The sequence below is a fragment of the Arctopsyche grandis genome, chromosome 2 (genome assembly GCF_051622035.1).
Source record: "Arctopsyche grandis isolate Sample6627 chromosome 2, ASM5162203v2, whole genome shotgun sequence".
Lineage (NCBI taxonomy): Eukaryota > Metazoa > Arthropoda > Insecta > Trichoptera > Hydropsychidae > Arctopsyche > Arctopsyche grandis.
In genome coordinates this window covers 26,130,933-26,152,386 of record NC_135356.1, presented here as the reverse complement: position 1 = coordinate 26,152,386, position 21,454 = coordinate 26,130,933, and the positions used below count along the sequence as shown (strand labels likewise).

Here is a 21,454-nt window from a genome sequence, read left to right as displayed (position 1 = left end):
TTGGATAAATTTTAAATCCCGTCTTTGTAATTTCTTTGATGGTTATTCTGTTGAAAATAGTTACCCTGATTTGTAAGTGCCATCGTGTCGAATTAAAGACGGTCCGTCGTACAGTAAATAGTGGTCAGCGTTTTCCTCTGATCGCCCTTACACAGGCCTATCGCACTGCGTCTACAGAATCACTACAGATTCTCGCGGGTACATTTCCACTTGACTTGATCGTCCAAATTAGAGCTGTTCCGGAAAAGCTTCGTGGAGGGATAGATGCTTCCGTCTCGGGCGTTCTTTTCCGTGCACCTAATCAGTCACAGTGCGATGATCCTCGATTTTGGCGTGGTTTGAAGTCTGTTATTTTAAATTGTGCTATTTCGGCTTGGAAACTTAGATGGGATTGTTTTTCCAAAGGTAAACACACTTATTTGTTATTTCCGAGGGTCATTTCGCGCCTTGAGCGTGATTGGCTGTCGCCCAATTTTTGGACCAGTCAATTTTTGACTGGTCATGGCCACTTTAACGGAAAGATTGCATCTATGGGGTTAGTATCTGAATCATTTTGTCCGTGTTCTTTTCCGGAGCAGGACGCAGATCACATTTTGTGGTTCTGTCCTAGGATGGAAGATGAGCTGGACAGCGTCAGGGGTCTCATTGTCCCCCTGCATCATGTGGATCTTATAATGAATAAAGCATCGTTTAGAGCAGTGTTTCTTAACCATATTGAAAGAATCGCCCCCTTTACCACAGTAAAATTATCCAGCGCCCTCCCCCCCCCCCCCCCCCCCACAAAAAATTACTCTATTTTCTATGTATGTATTTCATGCAATGATTTTCTTTACAAATAAAAAATTATAAGAAAAACAAATAAAAAACATGATTATTTTTATAAACATTATGTATTAATTGCCATTTATGTCAAATTATCATTACATACATTATAATGTTATTTCAATTTAAAAGTAAATAATTCAATGGAAATGTGAATTTTTTATTAAAAAATAACAAAAAAATTAATGAGATCCTTGAGCCTCATGTGACTGCGCTATTTTCGTAAAATTAGGTTCAAGTTTAGTTAAATACAGTCTCAAATCTCCTCTTTGGCTTATCTGTAATCGATTTCGGGATTTTTTTAATATATGCGTTCTGCGCTAAAACCCTTTTCTACTAAATATGATGAAGGAAATACTACGATGGGTAATTTTACCTCTTTCCACAGAAGAGGGTATCGATGGCGAAAACGGACCCAAAAAACATCATAATCACATTGATTGAATACTATTTTAGCTTCACAGTCATTTTGAGTGAACCTTTCGTGTCAGTATTAAGTAATTTTGAAAATAACATTTCTTCGATAATTTCTTCATTCTTCACAAATCGTACATAAGCAAGTAGTAGAGATTCATTATCACGCAGTCCATTATCTCATCCAATTGTAATGAAAATTCGTTAGACTGCAGTTCATCACATAATTGAATTTCGATATCATTTGCCATCTCATCAATTCTTTTTGAAACCGTGATATCATTTGCCATCTCATCAATTCTTTTTGAAACCGTGTCATTGCTCAATGGGACTGAAGAAAGAATCTCTTGCTGGTTTTGTCCGATCATATTATTAATGAATACACGTATAGCTGGTAGTATTAATTTTTCTCCATATGTATGTGGTGCACCACATTTTGCCATAATTTGTGCTATTTCATAAGATACCATTAGTCCTTTTTCGTTCCGACTTGAAATCTTCTTATGGTGCTTACGGACTAAACCAACGACGATTTTGGGCCAACTTTTTAACCAGCAGTAGCGTACAAAATATCGAAATAAAAATTAAATTTTAAAATGGAAATTAAATATCAAAATCAAGCTAAAGAGCGAGATTGAGCTAAAATTAGATCATCGTTGATGTTTTGAATTACAACAATGTTTTGAATTACGACGACACCGCATTTAAAACCAGAGAAATATTATAATTTCTCTGATTACGAGCGAAAAAAAATATTGTTAAAGTCGTCACGAGATGTTACTGTATTTCCACGGGGATGATCGATAAAAAAAAAAACAATTCATAAAAAACGCGGTGTCGGATGTCGGTGATTTGTCAAAGGGTTTTTTTTCTTTCGTCGAAATAAAATTAATAATCACACATTATCCGATAAATTTTACCTCTGAAATGATTTAATTACTTGATTTATTTCGACGAGAGAAACAATTGAAGAATAAAAAAATCCGTTTGATGTGACCGACAACACCCCGGGTTAGCAAAAATCGTTGGATCACCCATACTAATACATGATATATTCTCAGTAACTGCGCATTACGGGGAAGTAAAAATAATAATTCTTTGATTTTTTTTCGATCTTAGTGCGTATCTTCGTAAGTCAAAACATCTTCGACAAACAAAAGTCGAGGATTACCTGTATGTGATTGTTGATGATCTAATTTTAGGTCAATCTCGAAAATTTATTTAAATTGTGCATGTTCTGTTTTAACTTTCAATATTTAATTTTAATTTTAATATAATGATTATAATTTTATTTTGATACTTGAATTTAATTTTAATATAATAATAATAGATATTTAATTTCAATTTTTAAATTTAATTTTTATTTCGATATTTTGTACGCTACTGGTTTTAAAAGTTGGCCTGTGGGCTGTTCGTTGGCTTGGTGCGTACGCACCATTAAAAACATTACTGAGAGTATTACGGCTTTCAAATGTTTTCTTAAGTTCTTGAAAGTACAATATGTCTTTATTATTCTTGTCGGGATGTTTCTTTAAAAAATGTTCATTTAACCGCGATGGCTTCATTGCCTCAATAGAAAATACGTGTTGACAGATTAAACACATTGGCAATTGTTGATTTGTAGGAGATGGAACAAAACCGAATTTTAAATAGTCAATAGAATATTGTCGACATTTTTTTTCTGATTGGTTGTCATCTTTAAATAAAGGCCAATTTGCGAAGAAAAAATTTTCAAGAACTCAGACTACACCACACACAGTAACGCTTATAAATGAACGCGACCATCTCCAACGAATTGACAGAGGAGTGCATGATGCAATAAGGCCTATTGACACTTTGCGTTTTGAGGAAACCCATTTGGGTACAAAAATGAAAGCGATATACATATATGTATATACGTATATATAAAAACGAGGGGTAACTGCAAACGGCTGTACTCAATTGCGTTTCCTCAAAACGCAAGGCAAACGCACAGTCTGTGAGCGCCCATAAAATCGCTTTGCACGTCACAACGCCCACTTGAACTCCTGCAGCGCCCCCCAAATGTTAAAAATTTAAAAACGCCCCCTCAGACCTTTAAAACGCCCACAAGGGGGCGCTGGCGCCCCCGTTAAGAACCACTGGTTTAGAGCTTTCGAAAAGTTCGCGAAATGCTTTGGGAAGCTGTGTTCCCGTGGATGCTACTACTCCACTTGATTGCAAAAGCATTTGTGAGTTCATTTTTATTTTTTTTATTCAGTGAATGTGTGTGTGTGAGAGTGTGCGTTTGCTGTTTAGGTGTGTGTATGTATTTGTGGTTTGTGTGTGTGTGTGATTGCGTGTATGTGTGTGTGTGCGTGCGTGTGTGTGTGTGTGTGTGTGTGTGTGTGTGTGTGTGTGTGTGTGTGTGTGTGCTTGCTTAAGCCCGCATAAACATACATACATACATGTATTTTTACTTGAGGTGTGCGTGCTTTCGCACGGCACATTTCAGGTATTTTTTCTTTACGCATGCGCGCTTTATGTGTTCATGCGTTGTTGTTTATTTTGTACTTGGTTATGTACAGTGTGATTTTTTTATTAGAACAGTGATGTGCGGTTGGAAAATTACGTAATTGAGTAATAATGACTCCTTTCTTGTCGGTTTTACTTTCCTTTATTACAAGAAATAGAAGAGGGACTGCCGGCTGGTGTATGGTGATTGGCACATCACCTATTGAATGTTTAACTGATACTCATTATTGAATGAACGCAGTGCACCGTCGGTAGCCCTCTGTTTATACATTTATATTAAATATTAGGTGGGGAGCGACCATAACAACATGAAGATTGTCCATACTCCCCCCTATAAGGAAATTAATTGACTTATATACTAAAAAGACAATCTTAGTGTTAAAGATAATTCAATTGATACTATATAAATCTACTTTAACATGCATAAAAATGATAAAACGCTATAGTGGACTGTATATGAAAATCAAATCTCAATCTTAAAATTAGTAAAAAATAAAATGAGTAAAAAATAATTAAACAATTATTTAAATATTTGTTTTAACATGCATAATATCATAAAAAAACTATATGTAGTGGACTGTATATAACTGAAATGAATTATTTGAAAAGTCTCATTGTAGAAATGAAATAGTTTGTTTATTGTTTATATTTTTGATGTTTATTTGTTTATTTTTATTTTGACATTTATTTGTTTATGTTTATTATTTTGAAGTTTGTTTGTTTTTAAATATTATTTTCAATTTTAATGCACTTTCACACTATTATTTTTATATATATGTATATATATATATATATATATATATATATATATATATATATATATATATATATATATATATATATAAATATATATATTTTTTTTTATCACTAAATAACCTTTGCACTAATGGATGTATCTTGGAGATGGCCTTCCTCGGAAGGCAGATGAAAGAAGCTCTGGATATGGCCTTCCTCTAAAGGCAGATGAGCTGCTGATGATATGCTAACATACAGGAGATGTCTCTCCCAGTAGAAAGTTGAGATGCTGACGTCCAGAAGATGTGTCTCCCAGAAGATAGATGAAATGCAGATATTCAGAAGTTGTTCCTCCTAGAAGTCAGTTGAGATGCCGACATTCAGAAGATGTCTCTCCCAGAAGACAGATGATCTGCCGTCACTCCCAGAAAACGGATGATGATGTTTAAATCAGGAGATTGACTTTCCCCAGAACAGAAATATTGATGACATCCGGAACAATGACCTTCCCAGACAGATGTGCTGTTGACTGGTCTTTCCGAAAGCAAGAACTGTTGAGCACTGGAAGTTGACCTTTGTTAAAAAGGGCAATGATGTGTTGAGATAAAAATATTATTCTTTTTCAGAACATGATGATAAGTTGTTGTCATCGATGGGAAGAACAGCCAATTTGGAAATGGCCCTTCTCGTGATTCCGTTTTTTGTTGTTAATTCTGCTACTCTGATTAATCTGTCTCCGCCTGGATAGATTTGTCTGACTCTGCCTAAAGCCCATGCAGTTGTTAGCAGTCCCTCTTCTTTTATCACAACCAAATCTCCAATTTTTTGTTGTTTCCATTTATTTCTTATTTGTAATGCCGAAATGTAATCCAGTGACCATCTATTCCAAAATTCAGAAGTTGCCTTGGTCATCTGAAGATATTGATGTTTGATATTAGTGGTTTCTATTACTCTTGATTGAGGAATGGCCAATAATGGTCGTCCAATTAAGAAATGACCGGGAGTCAAAGGATTAAGGTCTTTAGGATCATTTGATATGGGTGTAAGAGGACGGGAGTTTAGACATGCTTCTATCTGTGCAATTACAGTTGCCAATGATTCGAACGTTAAATTTACTGAATTTATTATTCTTTTTAGATGATACTTCAATTGTTTAACGGCCGATTCCCAAATATCTCCCATGTGAGGTGATCGAGGCGGAATAAAATTCCATTGAATGCCTTCCGTAAACGCATAACTAATTATTTGATTAAAGGAATTTTCTGAAAATAAATTCTGCAATATTCGTCCTAGTTCTCGCTTGGCTCCGACAAAATTTGTCCCGTTGTCCGACCACATGATAGCTGGCTTTCCGCGACGCGCGACAAATCGTTTAAAACAATTCAAAAACGCAACTGTAGTTAAATCGCTAACAACTTCCATGTGTACTGCTTTTGTTACGAAACAGATAAAAATGCAAACATAACATTTGGTGATTTTGGAGTTTCTCAAAGTTCCATTCTTAATTGCAAATGGACCGGCATAATCAACCCCGTAATGATGAAAAGGAGGTTTTGGAATTATTCGAGACGATGGTAAGTCACCCATCAATTGACCTATAATAATAGGTTTACTCTTAAAACATGTGATACATTTACGTAATGTTCCTTTAATGGTGTTTGTTCCATTTAAAAGCCAGTATTTTTTAATGGTATTTGTTCCAGTAAAAGCCAGTAATCTTTTCTCCGCCACACATAAAGAATTACCTAAATCATTTGGTGAGCTTTTAAATGGTAATTTAACTGAGAATCTCCCTGATGGTAGTCTCGAAACATTATCTTTGAAATGTTGTTCAGACTTGGTTTCCTCTGACGATCTCGGAAGTATTTCTGGTACTTCTTCAATTTCCCATAATTGCTTTACTTGATTGTTTAATTTCGCTATTGATAAGTTACATGTAATTGATGATGATTTTAATGTTGGAATCCTTCCGGAAATAATCCACCCAAATTCTGTTTCGAACATGGTGGGCTGATTCTGCCCTAAATCTACTTTCTCTGTCTTTAATGTTTTCCAAAATATGTGTGCTCCGAGCAAAACGTCAATTTGACCTGGTTTATGCCAATATTTATCGGACATGTTGATATTTTTAGGAATATTTAAAATCGATTTATTTATATTTTCGTTTGGCAACATTCCGGTAATTGAATTTAAAATTAAGAATGTGATATCCGATGAAAAATTAGAGACTTCTGAATTAATTATTGTATTTATTGAATTTGTTGTGTTTGTTGTCACACCTTGCAGCATAGTTATTGGTATGTGGACATGATTCTGTTTTATTTTCAAATTCCTAGCTAATTTGGCTGTAATATAATTAGTTTGAGATCCTGGATCTAGTAGAGCTCTACACTTATGAAATTTTCCGTCATGATCCTTTAAAAGAACTGAGGCGGTAGCTAGTAAGGCGTTGTGAAATGTACCTATGTTTGTATATGTTTGAGGAGAGAAGTTTGTTTCTTCAACAATAGATGTTTGTGGGATATGTAATAGTGTATGATGAGCCCTATTGCAATCTTTACAAGTGAATTTTGAATGACAGTTTTCCCACATGTGACCACTATTAAGACATCTAAAACATAATTTCTTTTCTGTAGCAGATCGTCGTCTCTCTAGTGGCGTTTGTTTTGTTAAAATTGGACAGCTACATAGCTGTAAAATGTTCTCGATCGCAAAAGTGACAACGTTTTTTTTTAATACTTTCAAAATTTCTAGTTTGTCTATTATATGTTCTTACAGAAAAATCATTATTATTTTGATAAACTGGTTTTGAATTACTTGCATCTATTGATTGTAGTACTGAGCAACGATTTTCTAAAAAATTTTTTAATTAATCATAAGCTGGCATGTCTTTGTTTGGTAAGGTATTCTCCCATTCGATTTGCATTCGTACGGGTAACTTAGATAATACTATGCATATTAATATGCTATCCCAGTGCTTTATTGGTTGTCCCATTGTTTGTAATGTTCGTATATTTATCGTTATTTCGTCAATTAAATGATGTAAATCTGTGTAATTTTCCCTTTGAATTGCCCTTAAGTTAAACATTGAATTTATTTTTGTTTTAATTATCATCCTAGAATGATTATATCGCTCTACTAACAGTTCCCACGCGATGGTGTAATTTTCTTCCGTATTTTCTAGTCCTTGAATGACTTGCATAGCTGAACCTTGTAGTGATTTTTTAAGATAAGCAAGTTTTGATATATTATTTAGATCAGAATTATTATGAATAAGTGAAATGAACATGTCTCTGAATTCACCCCAGGATTCTTGGGTGCCAGTGAAATTAGGTACATTTAGGGGACATAAATTAGTTACGTTTGTTTCCGAAAAAAAAATTTTTTTTTGTTTTACGATTTGTCTTGATCTATCATCAATCATATGATTAGCCATATCCGTGAATTCATCATAAGCCTTAAAATATCTGTTTTCATGCATATCTCTATCTTGTTCATTTTCAAAATCACCCAAATTTATACCCAACTGTGCCTCTTCGAATTTTCCTTTATAAGTTTCTACCAGTGATACCTTACGCTGAATTACACCCAAACTTGGACAATCTTTTAATTCTTTTATAGCCTTTGACAGAATTTCATATGCTTTGGATCTATTTTTTTTTAATACTTCGTAACTAGCCATGATGTTGAGAAAAAAAGTAATAATAATAAAATAACTTGATTATTATAGATGTGTGAAAATGTGATGTTTCGATTTATTCGGTTATTGTTGTAATGTTGTGTATTTTCTAGAATGTTGCAAGTATAAATTGTTGTAAAAGTATACTATATCTATTTTATCGTCGTGAAATTTCATTTACGAAAATTAAAGTAACTGTTCATTTATAATCTATATTTATTTAGTAAATTTACAGTTTTACAAATTTAACTTAAACTTTATAATTGGATTCCTAAATTAATTTATTTATCTCGTACTTATATGTACATACATATGTATAATTGTCACCTGTTTAAAATGACAAACATGTACATGTAATCGATCTACGCGACTCACGTACAATATTTAGAACAATGTGACAAATCTGTCCCAAAAGGAGAACTGTTCAATATTCAAATTGAACAACAGAAAACTATTTAAAAAATTCCATATTCGCACGAAAGCGTGAAATACTTAACAAATACCTAATACCGCTCAAGATCATTCACCTTCATGAAGTCAGAATTGAGGGCATTAGTATTTAAAGTTACTGGATTTCTATGAAATTACCAACTCGTGAATCTAACAAAGCTCAAGATCGTTCGTATTCACGAAGTCAGAATTGAGGAAGTTAGTATTCAGAAGCAGCTGAATATTCGCACGAAAGCGTGAAATACTTAATAAACACCTAATACCGCTCAAGATCATTCACATTCATGAAGTCAGAATTGAGGGCATTAGTATTTAAAATTACTGGATTTCTATGAAATTCCCAACTTGTGAATCTAACAAAGCTCAAGATCGTTCGTATTCACGAAGTCAGAATTGAGGAAGTTAGTATTCAGAAGCAGCTGAATATTCGCGAACGTGAACAATAATCGTAACTTTTCTATATAATAATTAGAATTAAATGATAATACAAAAAAAAAGAAACAATCGTTCACGCGAAAGCATTCATGGAGGAAATTATTATTTTATGTATTTAAAACTGTATCATCAGTAAAATTTTTGGCAACCCTAACGCACAGAAGCAGAAATATGTATACACAATGGAATAAATGTGACAATAATTCGGACAGAAAGGAGTGATCATTGACTTATGTTGGCTCTTGCAGATAAAATCATGCAATCCGTTTCGAAGGACCATGGAAAATTACGTAATTGAGTAATAATGACTCCTTTCTTGTCGGTTTTACTTTCCTTTATTACAAGAAATAGAAGAGGGACTGCCGGCTGGTGTATGGTGATTGGCACATCACCTATTGAATGTTTAACTGATACTCATTATTGAATGAACGCAGTGCACCGTCGGTAGCCCTCTGTTTATACATTTATATTAAATACTAGCTGTATTACCCGGCTTCGCTCAGTGTTTATAATATAAACCGCTTAAACATGACTAAGCTAATTTAATTAAAAAAAAAAAAATTAAAAAAAAATTTAAAAATTAAAAAAAAAAATAAAAAAAAAATAAAAAAAAAAATAAAAAAAAAAAAAAATAAAAAAAAAATAAAAAAAAAATAAAAAAAAAATTAAAAAAAAAAAATTTTAAAAATCAAAAAAAAAAATCAAAATTTTTTTTTGCCTTCTAGGGCTTCGCCCTCGGCGCCCTCCTGAGCCTTTGCCTTCTAGGGCTTCGCCCCTCCACGCCCCATGAGCAATTGCCGTTTAGGGCTTCGCCCCCCTTAGTTAATGCCTTTTAGGGCTTCGCCCCTCCGCACCCCCATGATTAAATGCCGTCTAGGGCTTCGCCCCCCTTAGTTAATGCCTTTTAGGGCTTCGCCCCCCGCGCCCCCAAGATTAATTGCCGTTTAGGGCTTCGCCCCCCTTAGTTAATGCCTTTTAGGGCTTCGCCCCTCCGCGCCCCCATGATTAAATGCCGTCTAAGGCTTCGCTCCCATGATCAGTTGCCTTTTAGGGCTTCGCCCCCCACGCCCCCAAGATTAATTGCCGTTTAGGGCTTCGCCCCCCTTAGTTAATGCCTTTTAGGGCTTCGCCCCTCCGCGCCCCCATGATTAAATGCCGTCTAAGGCTTCGCCCCCATGATCAGTTGCCTTTTAGGGCTTCGCCCCCCGCGCCCCCAAGATTAATTGCCGTTTAGGGCTTCGCCCCCCTTAGTTAATGCCTTTTAGGGCTTCGCCCCTCCGCGCCCCCATGATTAAATGCCGTCTAAGGCTTCGCCCCCATGATCAGTTGCCTTTTAGGGCTTCGCCCCCCGCGCCCCCAAGATTAATTGCCGTTTAGGGCTTCGCCCCCCTTAGTTAATGCCTTTTAGGGCTTCGCCCCTCCGCGCCCCCATGATTAAATGCCGTCTAAGGCTTCGCCCCCATGATCAGTTGCCTTTTAGGGCTTCGCCCCTCCGCGCCCCCATGATTAATTGCCGTCTAGGGCTTCGCCCCCCTTAGTTAATGCCTATTAGGGCTTGCGCCCCATGAGGCTGGGCCCCCCGGGCCCCCTTCGGGGCCCCACGGGGCTGCGCCCCTTGTGGCGCCCCCTTTTGAGCCCCATGGGGCTGCGCCCCATGAGGCTGGGCCCCCCGGGCCCCCTTCGGGGCCCCACGGGGCTGCGCCCCTTGTGGCGCCCCCTTTTGAGCCCCCATGAGGCTGGGCCCCCCGGGCCCCCTTCGGGGCCCCACGGGGCTGCGCCCCTTGTGGCGCCCCCTTTTGAGCCTCATGGGGCTGCGCCCCATGAGGCTGGGCCCCCCGGGCCCCCTTCGGGGCCCCACGGGGCTGCGCCCCTTGTGGCGCCCCCTTTTGAGCCCCATGGGGCTGCGCCCCATGAGGCTGGGCCCCCCGCGCCCCCTACGGGGCTTCACGGGGCTGCGCCCCTTGTGGCACCCCCTTTTGAGCCCCATGGGGCTGCGCCCCATGAGGCTGGGCCCCACGGGGCTGCGCCCCTTGTGGCGCCCCCTTTTGATCCCCATGGGGCTGCGCCCCATGAGGCTGGGGCCCCACGGGGCTGCGCCCCTTGTGGCGCCCCTGGCGGGGCCCCATTAAACTACTCGCCTTGCGCCCCCGCGGGGGTGAATCCATTGAATCGAAAAAAACAAATCGGCGCCCATGGATCGAAAAAAAAAAAAAATCGAATCACGTGTTCGATGATTAGGTGGGGAGCGACCATAACAACATGAAGATTGTCCAGCGGTTGTTCTTGTGCGATATTCATGAACAACCGTCTCGTTCTCCGACGAAAGGGTCTCTTAGACTGTTCGATGGGGGGCCTCATGTTGAGGGCTTTAAGGCTCAAATTCCTTGACCTCTTAAATTGGCTTAGTCGATTCCAGTCACTTCGAGAAACTTCCATAACATAACAGCTTCATCAACATAACCATTTATACACTTGTATACCCAAAACTATAATAAAACAATTTATTTCAACAAACCACAGCCGTGTTTCGTTCGGCCGAGATACGGTCAACATCCATACCCTCGCCTACAATTTATTCAAACATACAACCGTATTTCCACTACTGGACACGTCAGATCCCCCCAGATGAATCTGTCTCAAAACAACGTGGTGGCTTGTTATGAGTAGTCACCGGAGCCTGAGGGGGCCGTGTATTGTTCAAAGGTTGTAAATGCATTGTTAAAGGTTTGCCGAACAATGGATAGCACTGTGACTATCCTACCTCTAGTTATGAGATACATCACAACTCTAGCCAGTCCCCATAACAATATTTTTATTTTTATAATTTGAATTTAAAAAGATGCTTAGTTCAAAAGGCGTCATTTTTCGTTTTATGATCATTTTAAACGTAAAGTTACGCGGGCTCTTCACTCGCATCGTGTGCGGCCGCGAGCACCGATGTGTGATGCGTGTGTGTGAGTCGAAATATGAGTGTGTGCGTTTCGCGCGTTGATTTCGTGCGTTATTGTGTTTCCCGTTTTTTGTCCCACGAGAAAGGGTTCCCGAACGTTCACGAACGCATCCAACGCGTGTTCGTGAGTTGGATGTGTTCGAGACGCGGTAACGAGTTGTTGTGTCTCTCTGATGCTGCGTGCGGACCAAACCAACGACGATTTTGGGCCAAAGTTTTAAGCAGAAGGATAAAACCAGTAGCGTACAAAATATCGAAATAAAAATTAAATTTAAAAATTGATATTAAATATCAAAATTAAAACTATTATTATTACATTAAAATTAAATTCAAATATCAAAATAAAATTATAATCAATATATGGAGGATGAACGAATGAGACGACTGGCATGTTAATGCACGTGTTTATTATATGACAGCTGAAGACAGAGTGAGTAGCGGCTCTCCGAACCCAGCCGGGTTGGTCCCCACTCGCAGGAAGGCAACCAAACTCGACCATGTCGTATAAGCGAGCCGCCACAAATATATTAAAATTAAAATAAAATATTGAAAGTTAAAACAGAACATGTCCAATTTAAATAAAGTTTCGAGATTGACCTAAAATTAGATCATCAACAATCACACACAGGTAATCCTCGACTTTTGTTTGTCGAAGATGTTTTGACTTACGAAGATACGCACTAAGATCGAAAAAAAATCAAAGAATTATTATTTTTACTTCCCCGTAATGCGCAGTTACTGAGAATATCTCATGTATTAGTATGGGTGACCGAGCGATGGTCGCAATCCGGTGCGTTGTCGGTAGATCAATCGAATTTTTTTTAGTCTTCAATTGTTTCTCTCGTTGAAATAAATCAATTAATTAAATCATTTCAGAGGTAAAATTTATCGGATAATGTCTTCAATTGTTTCTCTCGTCGAAATAAATCAAATAATTAAATCCATCTCAGAAGTAAAATTAATCGGATAATGTGTGATTATTAATTTTATTTCGACGAAAGAAAAAAAAACCCTTTGACAAATCACCGACATTTTTTTTGTTAAATGTTTCATCGACGGCGGAAACACAGTAGTATATCGTGACGACTTTTAATAAGAAATAGCAACAAGGTTTTTTTCGCTGGTAATCAGAGAAATTATAATATTTCTCTGGTTGTAATGCGTATCGTCGTAATTCAAAACATTGTTGTAATTCAAAACATCAACGATGATCTAATTTTAGCTCCATCTCGCTCTTTAGCTTAATTTTGATATTTAATTTCAATTTTTTAATTTAATTTTTATTTCGATATTTTGTACGCTACTGGTTTTAAAAGTTGGCCCAAAATCGTCGTTGGTTAAATGTTTCCGATGAGAAAGTCTTGGCGTGGCTGGTCTACCCTGCCTGACCAGCCAGCGTATTCAATCTGCAGCCCCCGCCATAAAGGGGCACAGGCGCCGAGAAACTCCCCGGCTCGCCATCTACTCCTTAATAAACGAGGTGTCCGAGCCAAAAACCCTCATGGCCGTTGGTTGTCCTCTTACGGCTTCGGCTTTTGTTTTCTCTCTTTTTACACCGACCATCTGTCAGTCGCTCTAGATTCTCCCGTGGGTCCGGCACCCAGTGATCCCGGCGCGGACCGCCAGATGCAGCGTCCCACGTAAAAGCCGGCCTCGAACTAAGGCAGGCTGGCCACGTGATCCGCCCAAGTCTGATCACGGCGAGCGCTCATTGGCATCATAGAAGCCCTCCGAGGAGTATGGCTTCTTCCATAGTCATGCCTCACCGACTATGCTCGACCACGTGTTCGACCCAAGCCTCGAACCCGGCGAGCTCTCAGACGCTCGTGAGACGCCGACCGAGAAGGTCTTGGCGTGGCTGGTCTACCCTTCCTGACCAGCCACAGCCTACTCGATCCACAGCCTCCGCCATAAAGGGGCAGAGGCGTCGAGCAACTCCCCGGCTCGGCCATCAACTCATCAATAAAAACGAGATCATAACCATTACTCTTTTGTATAATTCCCCCACCCCACACCGTTCCAGAGCAAGCTGATCGAGACGACGACACATACACAGCCAATGGTCATCCACACATACACACGCATATATACAGCCCCTGCAGCTATCGTTCACGAGGATATAATCAACCTGACGTGTCTAATTCCCCACCCCGCCCTGTTCCAGCACGTGCTCCAGAGCGAGCTGAACGAGACTACGACACACACACACACACACAGCCACTGGTCACCCATACATACACATACACACATTACAGCCCCTGCAGCTATCGTTCACCAGTTATGGGGGATGAACGAATGAGACGACTGACATATTGATGCACGTGCTTTATTTATGACGGCTGAAGGCAGAGTGAGGTAGCTACTCTGAACACAGCCGAATTGGTCCCCACTCGCAGGAAGGTGACCAAACTCGACCATGTCGTATAGCGATCCGCCACAATACTAACGATAACTATCATATTAACGAAAACTCGAGTGCCAAATATTCCGCATTCGCGGTTTTCATAGCAAAAATTGTCTTTGTGACCATCGCAATGTGACTAATAATCCAATTATCCTCGAACATACCGTAGAGCCGCCACATTTTCAATTAAACAAATATCCATACTAAAAATGATCAAATTATTGCAAACAATGTTGATTGTCTATTTATAATGTCAAAAAAATAGTGGTCGGATTTGTGGATATTACGAGTATATTAGTGCAGAAATGTCAAAGTGACAGTTTACGTTTGACGTTTATAGGCTCGTGGTACCTACTTTATCAAAAATAAACAATGAAAATTTTGATTTTACGTTTTCTTGATACGATGCACGTTTTCCACTAGTTCCATCGATGAAAATCCAAAATTCGTGTCTTTCGCTACGACCTAATATAGACTTTTCCGGTCAGCTTTATTATGAACATCCTAAATGTAGCTAGTCACCGCAGTAGAGATACATATCTTGTTATAATCAAATTTTAAATAAAACTCATTAATTCAAGAAAAGTATTTTTATTTCGATAGTTTAAAGATTTTACAAAATAACATCACCTTGTATAGGTCTTACCTATAAAGTCTTAATTTTTTTAAATTGCTTATTGCATGTAACACTCACTTGAATACAATAGCAAGCAAATATTAAATAAGAATAACAACATCAATATAATAAGAGTGAAGATGTCATTGAATCATATCAATATGAAACATTATGACTAAAAACTTAATGGTAAATATGGAATCATAAATGTATGTTAACTTTTACGGTGGCATCAGTAGTCCCGTGGATCAAAAATCTTAAGCTGTGTTTATTTAAAAGAAGATGGACCAATCATTCTACAGAAAAATTTCTTGGGAGGGTCTTATCTTGGATGGGCCTTACTTTGGAATGTTAGAAACAAAATATGTATTCTGTTATGTTAAATATGCTTAGCATAATATTACGTAATACATTCATAATACTCATCCGTCCTCACCGCTTACGTTCAAAAATCGCATTATTACTTTCTACATTTTTCGGTCATACATTCTTTATTTTATTAAAATTATCCAAACGCTTTAATGTTATAATACTAATACACTCAGAACTTAGATTTAAAATGTGAAGGGCAATTAGCTTATAGACTTGGATAGCATATTCTAAGTTTCTTACTGTATTGTATACTTTGTTACAAAAATATTATTGAAAATCTATAACGTCGTATGGCAATATTAATGCTTGCACTCCGGTCCTTGGAATGCTGAGACTTTTACGGGCTATCCATTCTTCACATCTCGGATCATACTCACAGACATCGTCTAAAGATTTTTGTGCAACTGTTCCCCCTAAAACAATTAAGATTAAATTAAAAATTGAAGAAAGAGATAGTATAAGGTAGAAAGTATAGCACTTTTGAGTAATTATGAATAAAAACGTAAAATAAGAGTTGTCGATTTAATTTCATTCTCTGGAATTCATATCTGTAGTGTTGAAAATGGCCACATGTAGAGTTCGTTCAACGAGAGAAGAAAATTGAGACAGTGTGCGTGCCCGGGTGTACAGATATCGTTAGTCTGCCGATACGAATCCACGCCTTTTTTGCTTCTTGGTAGACGCGTGGCTTGACAGTGACGGTGGTTACAAAGTTCCCGAGATTTTCTCGAAATTATAAATAATAAATGCGTTCTGGGATATTGGAAAAAATGAAACAATCCATAGGGTTTACGGGCAAGCGCACTACTCTTCACAGTCCAGACAGAAAAAAAATGTCCGATGACAGAAAATTGTTACAAGAGAAAATGTGCAATGTATATAAAAGAATCACATTTTTAAGATCAATAGCTCGATTTAGAGCAGAAGGTAGACCAATCGTGTATACCGATGAAACATATGTATATACATTCAACACACAACACAAGTCAATGACGTGGAGAGATTCTTCGGAAAGTGGCATTATATGTAAATGCGGCATCCAAAGGAGCAGGATTTATAATTGTAAACGCCGGTACAGAACGAGGCTTTGTTCCAAATTCCTGTCATCAAAGAACCGGAGATTATCACCATGAAATGAACTTCGACAATTATAAGAAATGGATAACCGAAAAGTTGATTCCAAATTTGGTACCGAATTCTGTTGTGGGTGATAGATAATGGATCTTATTTTTGACCCTAGATTCCTAAAAAGATATTATAAAGCAGTGGTTGACATAAAAAAATATTTATTTTGACCCGCAGAGCTTTATAAATTAGTATTGGAGCATAAATGTCGACAGAAAAAGTATGTTATAGACTCTAAGGTCACCCCCATTTCAGCTGGAACTCAATCCAATTGAAAAGATATGGGAAGTAATTAAGGGATGTGTGGCTTGGAGAAACATCGAGATGACAATGTACAGTGTAAAAGAACTTGTGGTTGAAAAAATTGCATATTTAAAGATGTGTGGAAAAATGTTTGTAACCATGTTTTATATTTTATATTTTTATTTGCAATTTTTGCATTTGTATTTTTTATTGGATGTTTTTGAATTATCATAATATTATTGTTTAGAAAAGATTAATTCAAGTTGATTTGTAGTGTTTTTGGAGCTCAGTACGATACTGGAATTTGAATGTTCATTTATTCATTTATTGCCCACAAAAGGAATGATGAGTCGAGTATTATTTATAAAAAAAAGTATCCAGAAATATCTAGATATTTTATGGTATAGAAGAAACACATGATAAAAGGATCAATTATGACTCCTCTAAAACCCTTTATGAAAAAATTTGCTGTAATACTATATACAAAATCTCACCTATGAGAAACAGTTTGTTTTGAGAGAAAATAAGTGCGGCTCCTGATCTCGCACTCGGCAACTCAGAAAAACTAGTCCACACGTTGGCTACAGGATCGAATGATTCCATACTTATGAGATGACGTATTTGATTACCGATGATGCTGCAAAAGCCACCGCCGACGTATAACTTCCCATTGATTGTCACGCTCTAAAAACGATAAATTATAAGTATTGATGAATATATATATATATATATATATATATATATATATATATATATATATATATATGTATGTATGTATATGCTGACTGTGTTTACTGTCAGTTTAAGACATTTGATGAGAATATAATCAGAATCTGGCCTTATATTCACAACTCCATGAATGATTCAAGTAATTTATATGGTCACTATCATCTGATATTATAGGGACTATATGTCTGAAATGTCTTTCTACCCAACTGGCTGATTGGAGGTCTTCAATTTAATTTAATATTTATCAACGAAATACCACTTATGCCTTATATTAACATTTCCATGAATGATTCAAATTTTACTAGTCTATAGGACTTTCAAACCAAGCAGCTGATTGGGAGTCTTCAATTTAATTTAATATCTATCAACTAAGTACGACTTATGGAATTCGAAATCGCCAAAAACCATAAACTGACAGCGAAACAAGCTTAAATTCTAGTTTCCATTTACCGAGTGATTTGCTCTTTTCTGGATCATGGGCGTGCAATATATCCATTTATTGTTTTTTGGTGAGTACATTTGTACTAGGTCGGTGCAATAAATCTTTAAGTTGATAGTTCTTAAGCCACCTGTCAGATATATATTATCGTTGATGACGGATACACCGGGATGAATACTTATCGTGAGCATACGAGCGATATTTTTTTTCCAGATCTGCTTCTCGCTGTTCCACCTGTTCAGAGATTTGATTTTAGATAGGGATTACTATTTTATAACAGTTAAAGTTTTAGATTTTACCTCTCCACTGTCGTCAATGCAGTTTTATAATCACTAAAACCGCCGATGACGTACACGTCAGTAGATGAATCGTCTGAAATTGTTGCCACTTGAAAGTTGAATCGTGGTCCATTTAATGATTTCAATTCGTGAATCTGGCCATCCTTTAAATCTATATATATTACCTACAAACGATAAAGATAAATTATTTCGATTATACTATAAATATGTATTTCTATCTATATTATGTAGGTATATATTTCTACAATATTAGTTTATAAAATAAATAATTGATTTGATCTACATGTGAATAGTATTCCGCCACTTGGATTTTGTTATAGGATATCAAACTCTAACTTATAGCTAGTCAACTAGATGTAACGTAATTAATTATACCTATCTAAAAATTTGTTACATGTAGATCAAAATATTGGTGAACTACATCACATCAGTAATTTGGTAATTACTAATTTGCACATTAGTTATTAGGGTCCAATTTACAACACGTTTAAAAATAAATTGAATCATACTTCGCTAAGAGGTACCCCGATTATCGCTTCACATATTCTTATCGGTCTGCATCCACCGATGATTAATATCCAATCGTTAACAACGACTGAACCGAACCTCGCACGGTCGATATTTAGTTTTTTTGATTGGGTCCACGTATTTCTGACTCCATCGTAGATATCGATAGTACTGGACGCCTAAAAACATGTACATATTCAATTTAAATTTATACTCATTTCAGTTAACTTGGCAGTCAGAAGGAAAATATACGATTCTTATTCATCAGCAAAATGTTACCCAAAATTTATATATATATATATATATATATATATATATATATATATATATATATATATATATATATATATATATATATATATATATATATATATATATGTACTATGAATCTTCTAGAGTTTAGAAGATGAAGTCTAGAGTTTTCCAATTGCTGATGGTAAGTCAAATAGGGTATAGCATTTATACACCATACTCACGTCTGTGAGTTCAGAGTCACCAATGACTGCCAGTTTTGCTCTCCCCATGCGATATTTGGGTTTGCTGAGATGATTGGGTATCATCATTTCATAAACAGCTTGATTGAGGTTGATCATACATTCTTCGAATGGCTCGCATAATTCCACAACTTCAAGGAGGAAAAACTGAAAATAAAAATTAATATTCTATAATGTTATATAATAATAAAAATCATGTAATAATAATATTATAAATTTATATAACATTATTATCGAGTGATAGAAAAATACGTCAGTGATAGGGAAACACAAAATTATTTACCTCCAAGGACAACAATGTTAGTCTCACTGAGCTTAGCATATCTATTAATTTTTCTTTACGATTATTTTCGTCAAAAGTGATCCAAAGTCTCACAGCATGGAAGACTTCTTCTTCGGAAGACACATTTAATCGATCTGATCTCAAAATTTTCAATACGAGAGAATCCGGTAAACGACAGAACTCTGGCGTTTTGTACAACTGAAATATGTGTAAATATAAATTATTTATTGTTAATTAAGAAATAATACTATTTTTTACAATCGACACTACTCACAATCCCAAAATTATCAATAATAAAATCCATCGCTTTTTGCTCTAAACTTTCTAAAGGTGTCAACATCCCCATAATATTCGATAGATCCATAGCTTGGTTCAGGCGAATCTCGTCGATGTCCAATATGCAACAGTTAATTTCGTGAAGTGTGCATCCACTTACCGAAAAACAAAATCATTTATCAACGATTATCGAAATTTATTTATTTATTTATATATTTATACCAGGAAGGTCTAGCAGGTAAACCCCATGGGCCTTCCTGGCCAATAATAATTACATATACACAAAAATATACATACACGTACACACATTTGCAAATATATACACAAATACATATTTAATAATTCGGGAATAAAAATTAATTCATTACTCAAACTCCTAGAATTAACCCTCCCGCCAGCCAAAAACCTTAAGTTCTTTTGCAAGTTTGAAAAAAATTAACTAATTATATGAGGTGATTCACTGGGAGGAAAATATAAAACGCATATTAAAAGAGAAAAATTATTTAGGCGAATATCAACCCAAACATGTTCACCGATGGTATTGAGCTGATCAAAAAGGCAAACAGATTGAACACTAACAGCTCGTACGAGCTGTTAGTACGAGTAATCTTCGACTAAGCAAAATGAATCATTTTATTTGTAAAGAATTGTAAGACGATAATGTATGGCGTCTGCAGCGTGTGCAGTTTTAGTTGCGAATTAAAAAATTGCACATTTTTCACGCCATCCAGACCATCGCTCGCAGAAATTCAACACCTTATTTACATATGAGTATATTTGCAATTTTTGCAATTGCTTTGCAACAATAAGTTTTATTGTTGACTGTTGATAAAGCTCCAATCTCGACCCAACGCTTTTCAACTCGTACAATGTATGTATGTAAGTAGGAACACACACGACGTTCCTTTTCACACGAACTCCTTCAATTCCAAATGCATTAGCGGATCCAGATAATAGTCAAGTGGGTGGGTGTGGGGGGGCATTCAAATATTATTAAAATTACTGGGCAATAAAATTGGCGACTTACTTTGACATTAAAATATGGAGAATGTTCACTTTTATCTTGCAGGAAGCTTAGTCCATCTCGGTAGTTCTCAAACTTTTATGGCCATGGACCTCTTATTTAAGCCTAAACCTGACCACGAACACTCAAGTGAAATAACTATACATAACAGCATAATATACAAATTATAAAATAGATTTTTATGTCTTGAATGGAAAATGGTGATATTAACAAAAAAAATTTATTCAAAGTAATATTTGTTGAAATTGTAATTTTTATTATTTAATTATCACAAAATAAAAAAATTTAATTATCACAAAATAAAATAACATATTAACAAAAAAATTGTTATTCAAAGTAATATTTGTTGAAATTGTAATTATTTTTATTAAATTATTTTAAAACACAAAAACACATTTTTTTTCAATGAGATGGGTGAACCTGATGGTATGATAAGAGATTATTTATGTTTGACTCTATGTTTGTGTGTAACATTCTTACTTAGTCTCCACGAGCACTTATTTCCAGTGGGTTTCTTTTTTCACAAGGTTTATATTAGTTTCATGAGTGATGAGGTTCATAACTGCTCCAAATCCACATTATACTAAATAGGAAGACGGGAAACCAATCAACAGCTTCTGCAAATCTTCATCTCTTTTTCGCAATTTTATAAAATTTGAAGACGG

At 36.5% G+C, this 21,454-nt stretch overlaps 1 protein-coding gene across 1 annotated transcript; it reads right to left on the bottom strand.

The window, feature by feature from the left end:
• Window positions 1-14,959: 14,959 nt before the first annotated feature.
• LOC143922634 (kelch-like protein 24) lies at window positions 14,960-21,183 on the bottom strand. The gene is made up of 9 exons (XM_077445964.1): window positions 20,793-21,183; window positions 19,764-19,920; window positions 19,490-19,687; window positions 19,189-19,353; window positions 18,715-18,891; window positions 18,206-18,369; window positions 17,918-18,140; window positions 17,233-17,422; window positions 14,960-15,783 (listed from the first exon to the last, which is right to left on the bottom strand). The coding sequence occupies exons 1-9, from the start codon at window positions 20,798-20,800 to the stop codon at window positions 15,638-15,640; spliced, it is 1,428 nt and encodes a 475-aa protein (XP_077302090.1). The 5' UTR covers window positions 20,801-21,183; the 3' UTR covers window positions 14,960-15,637.
• Window positions 21,184-21,454: the final 271 nt, after the last annotated feature.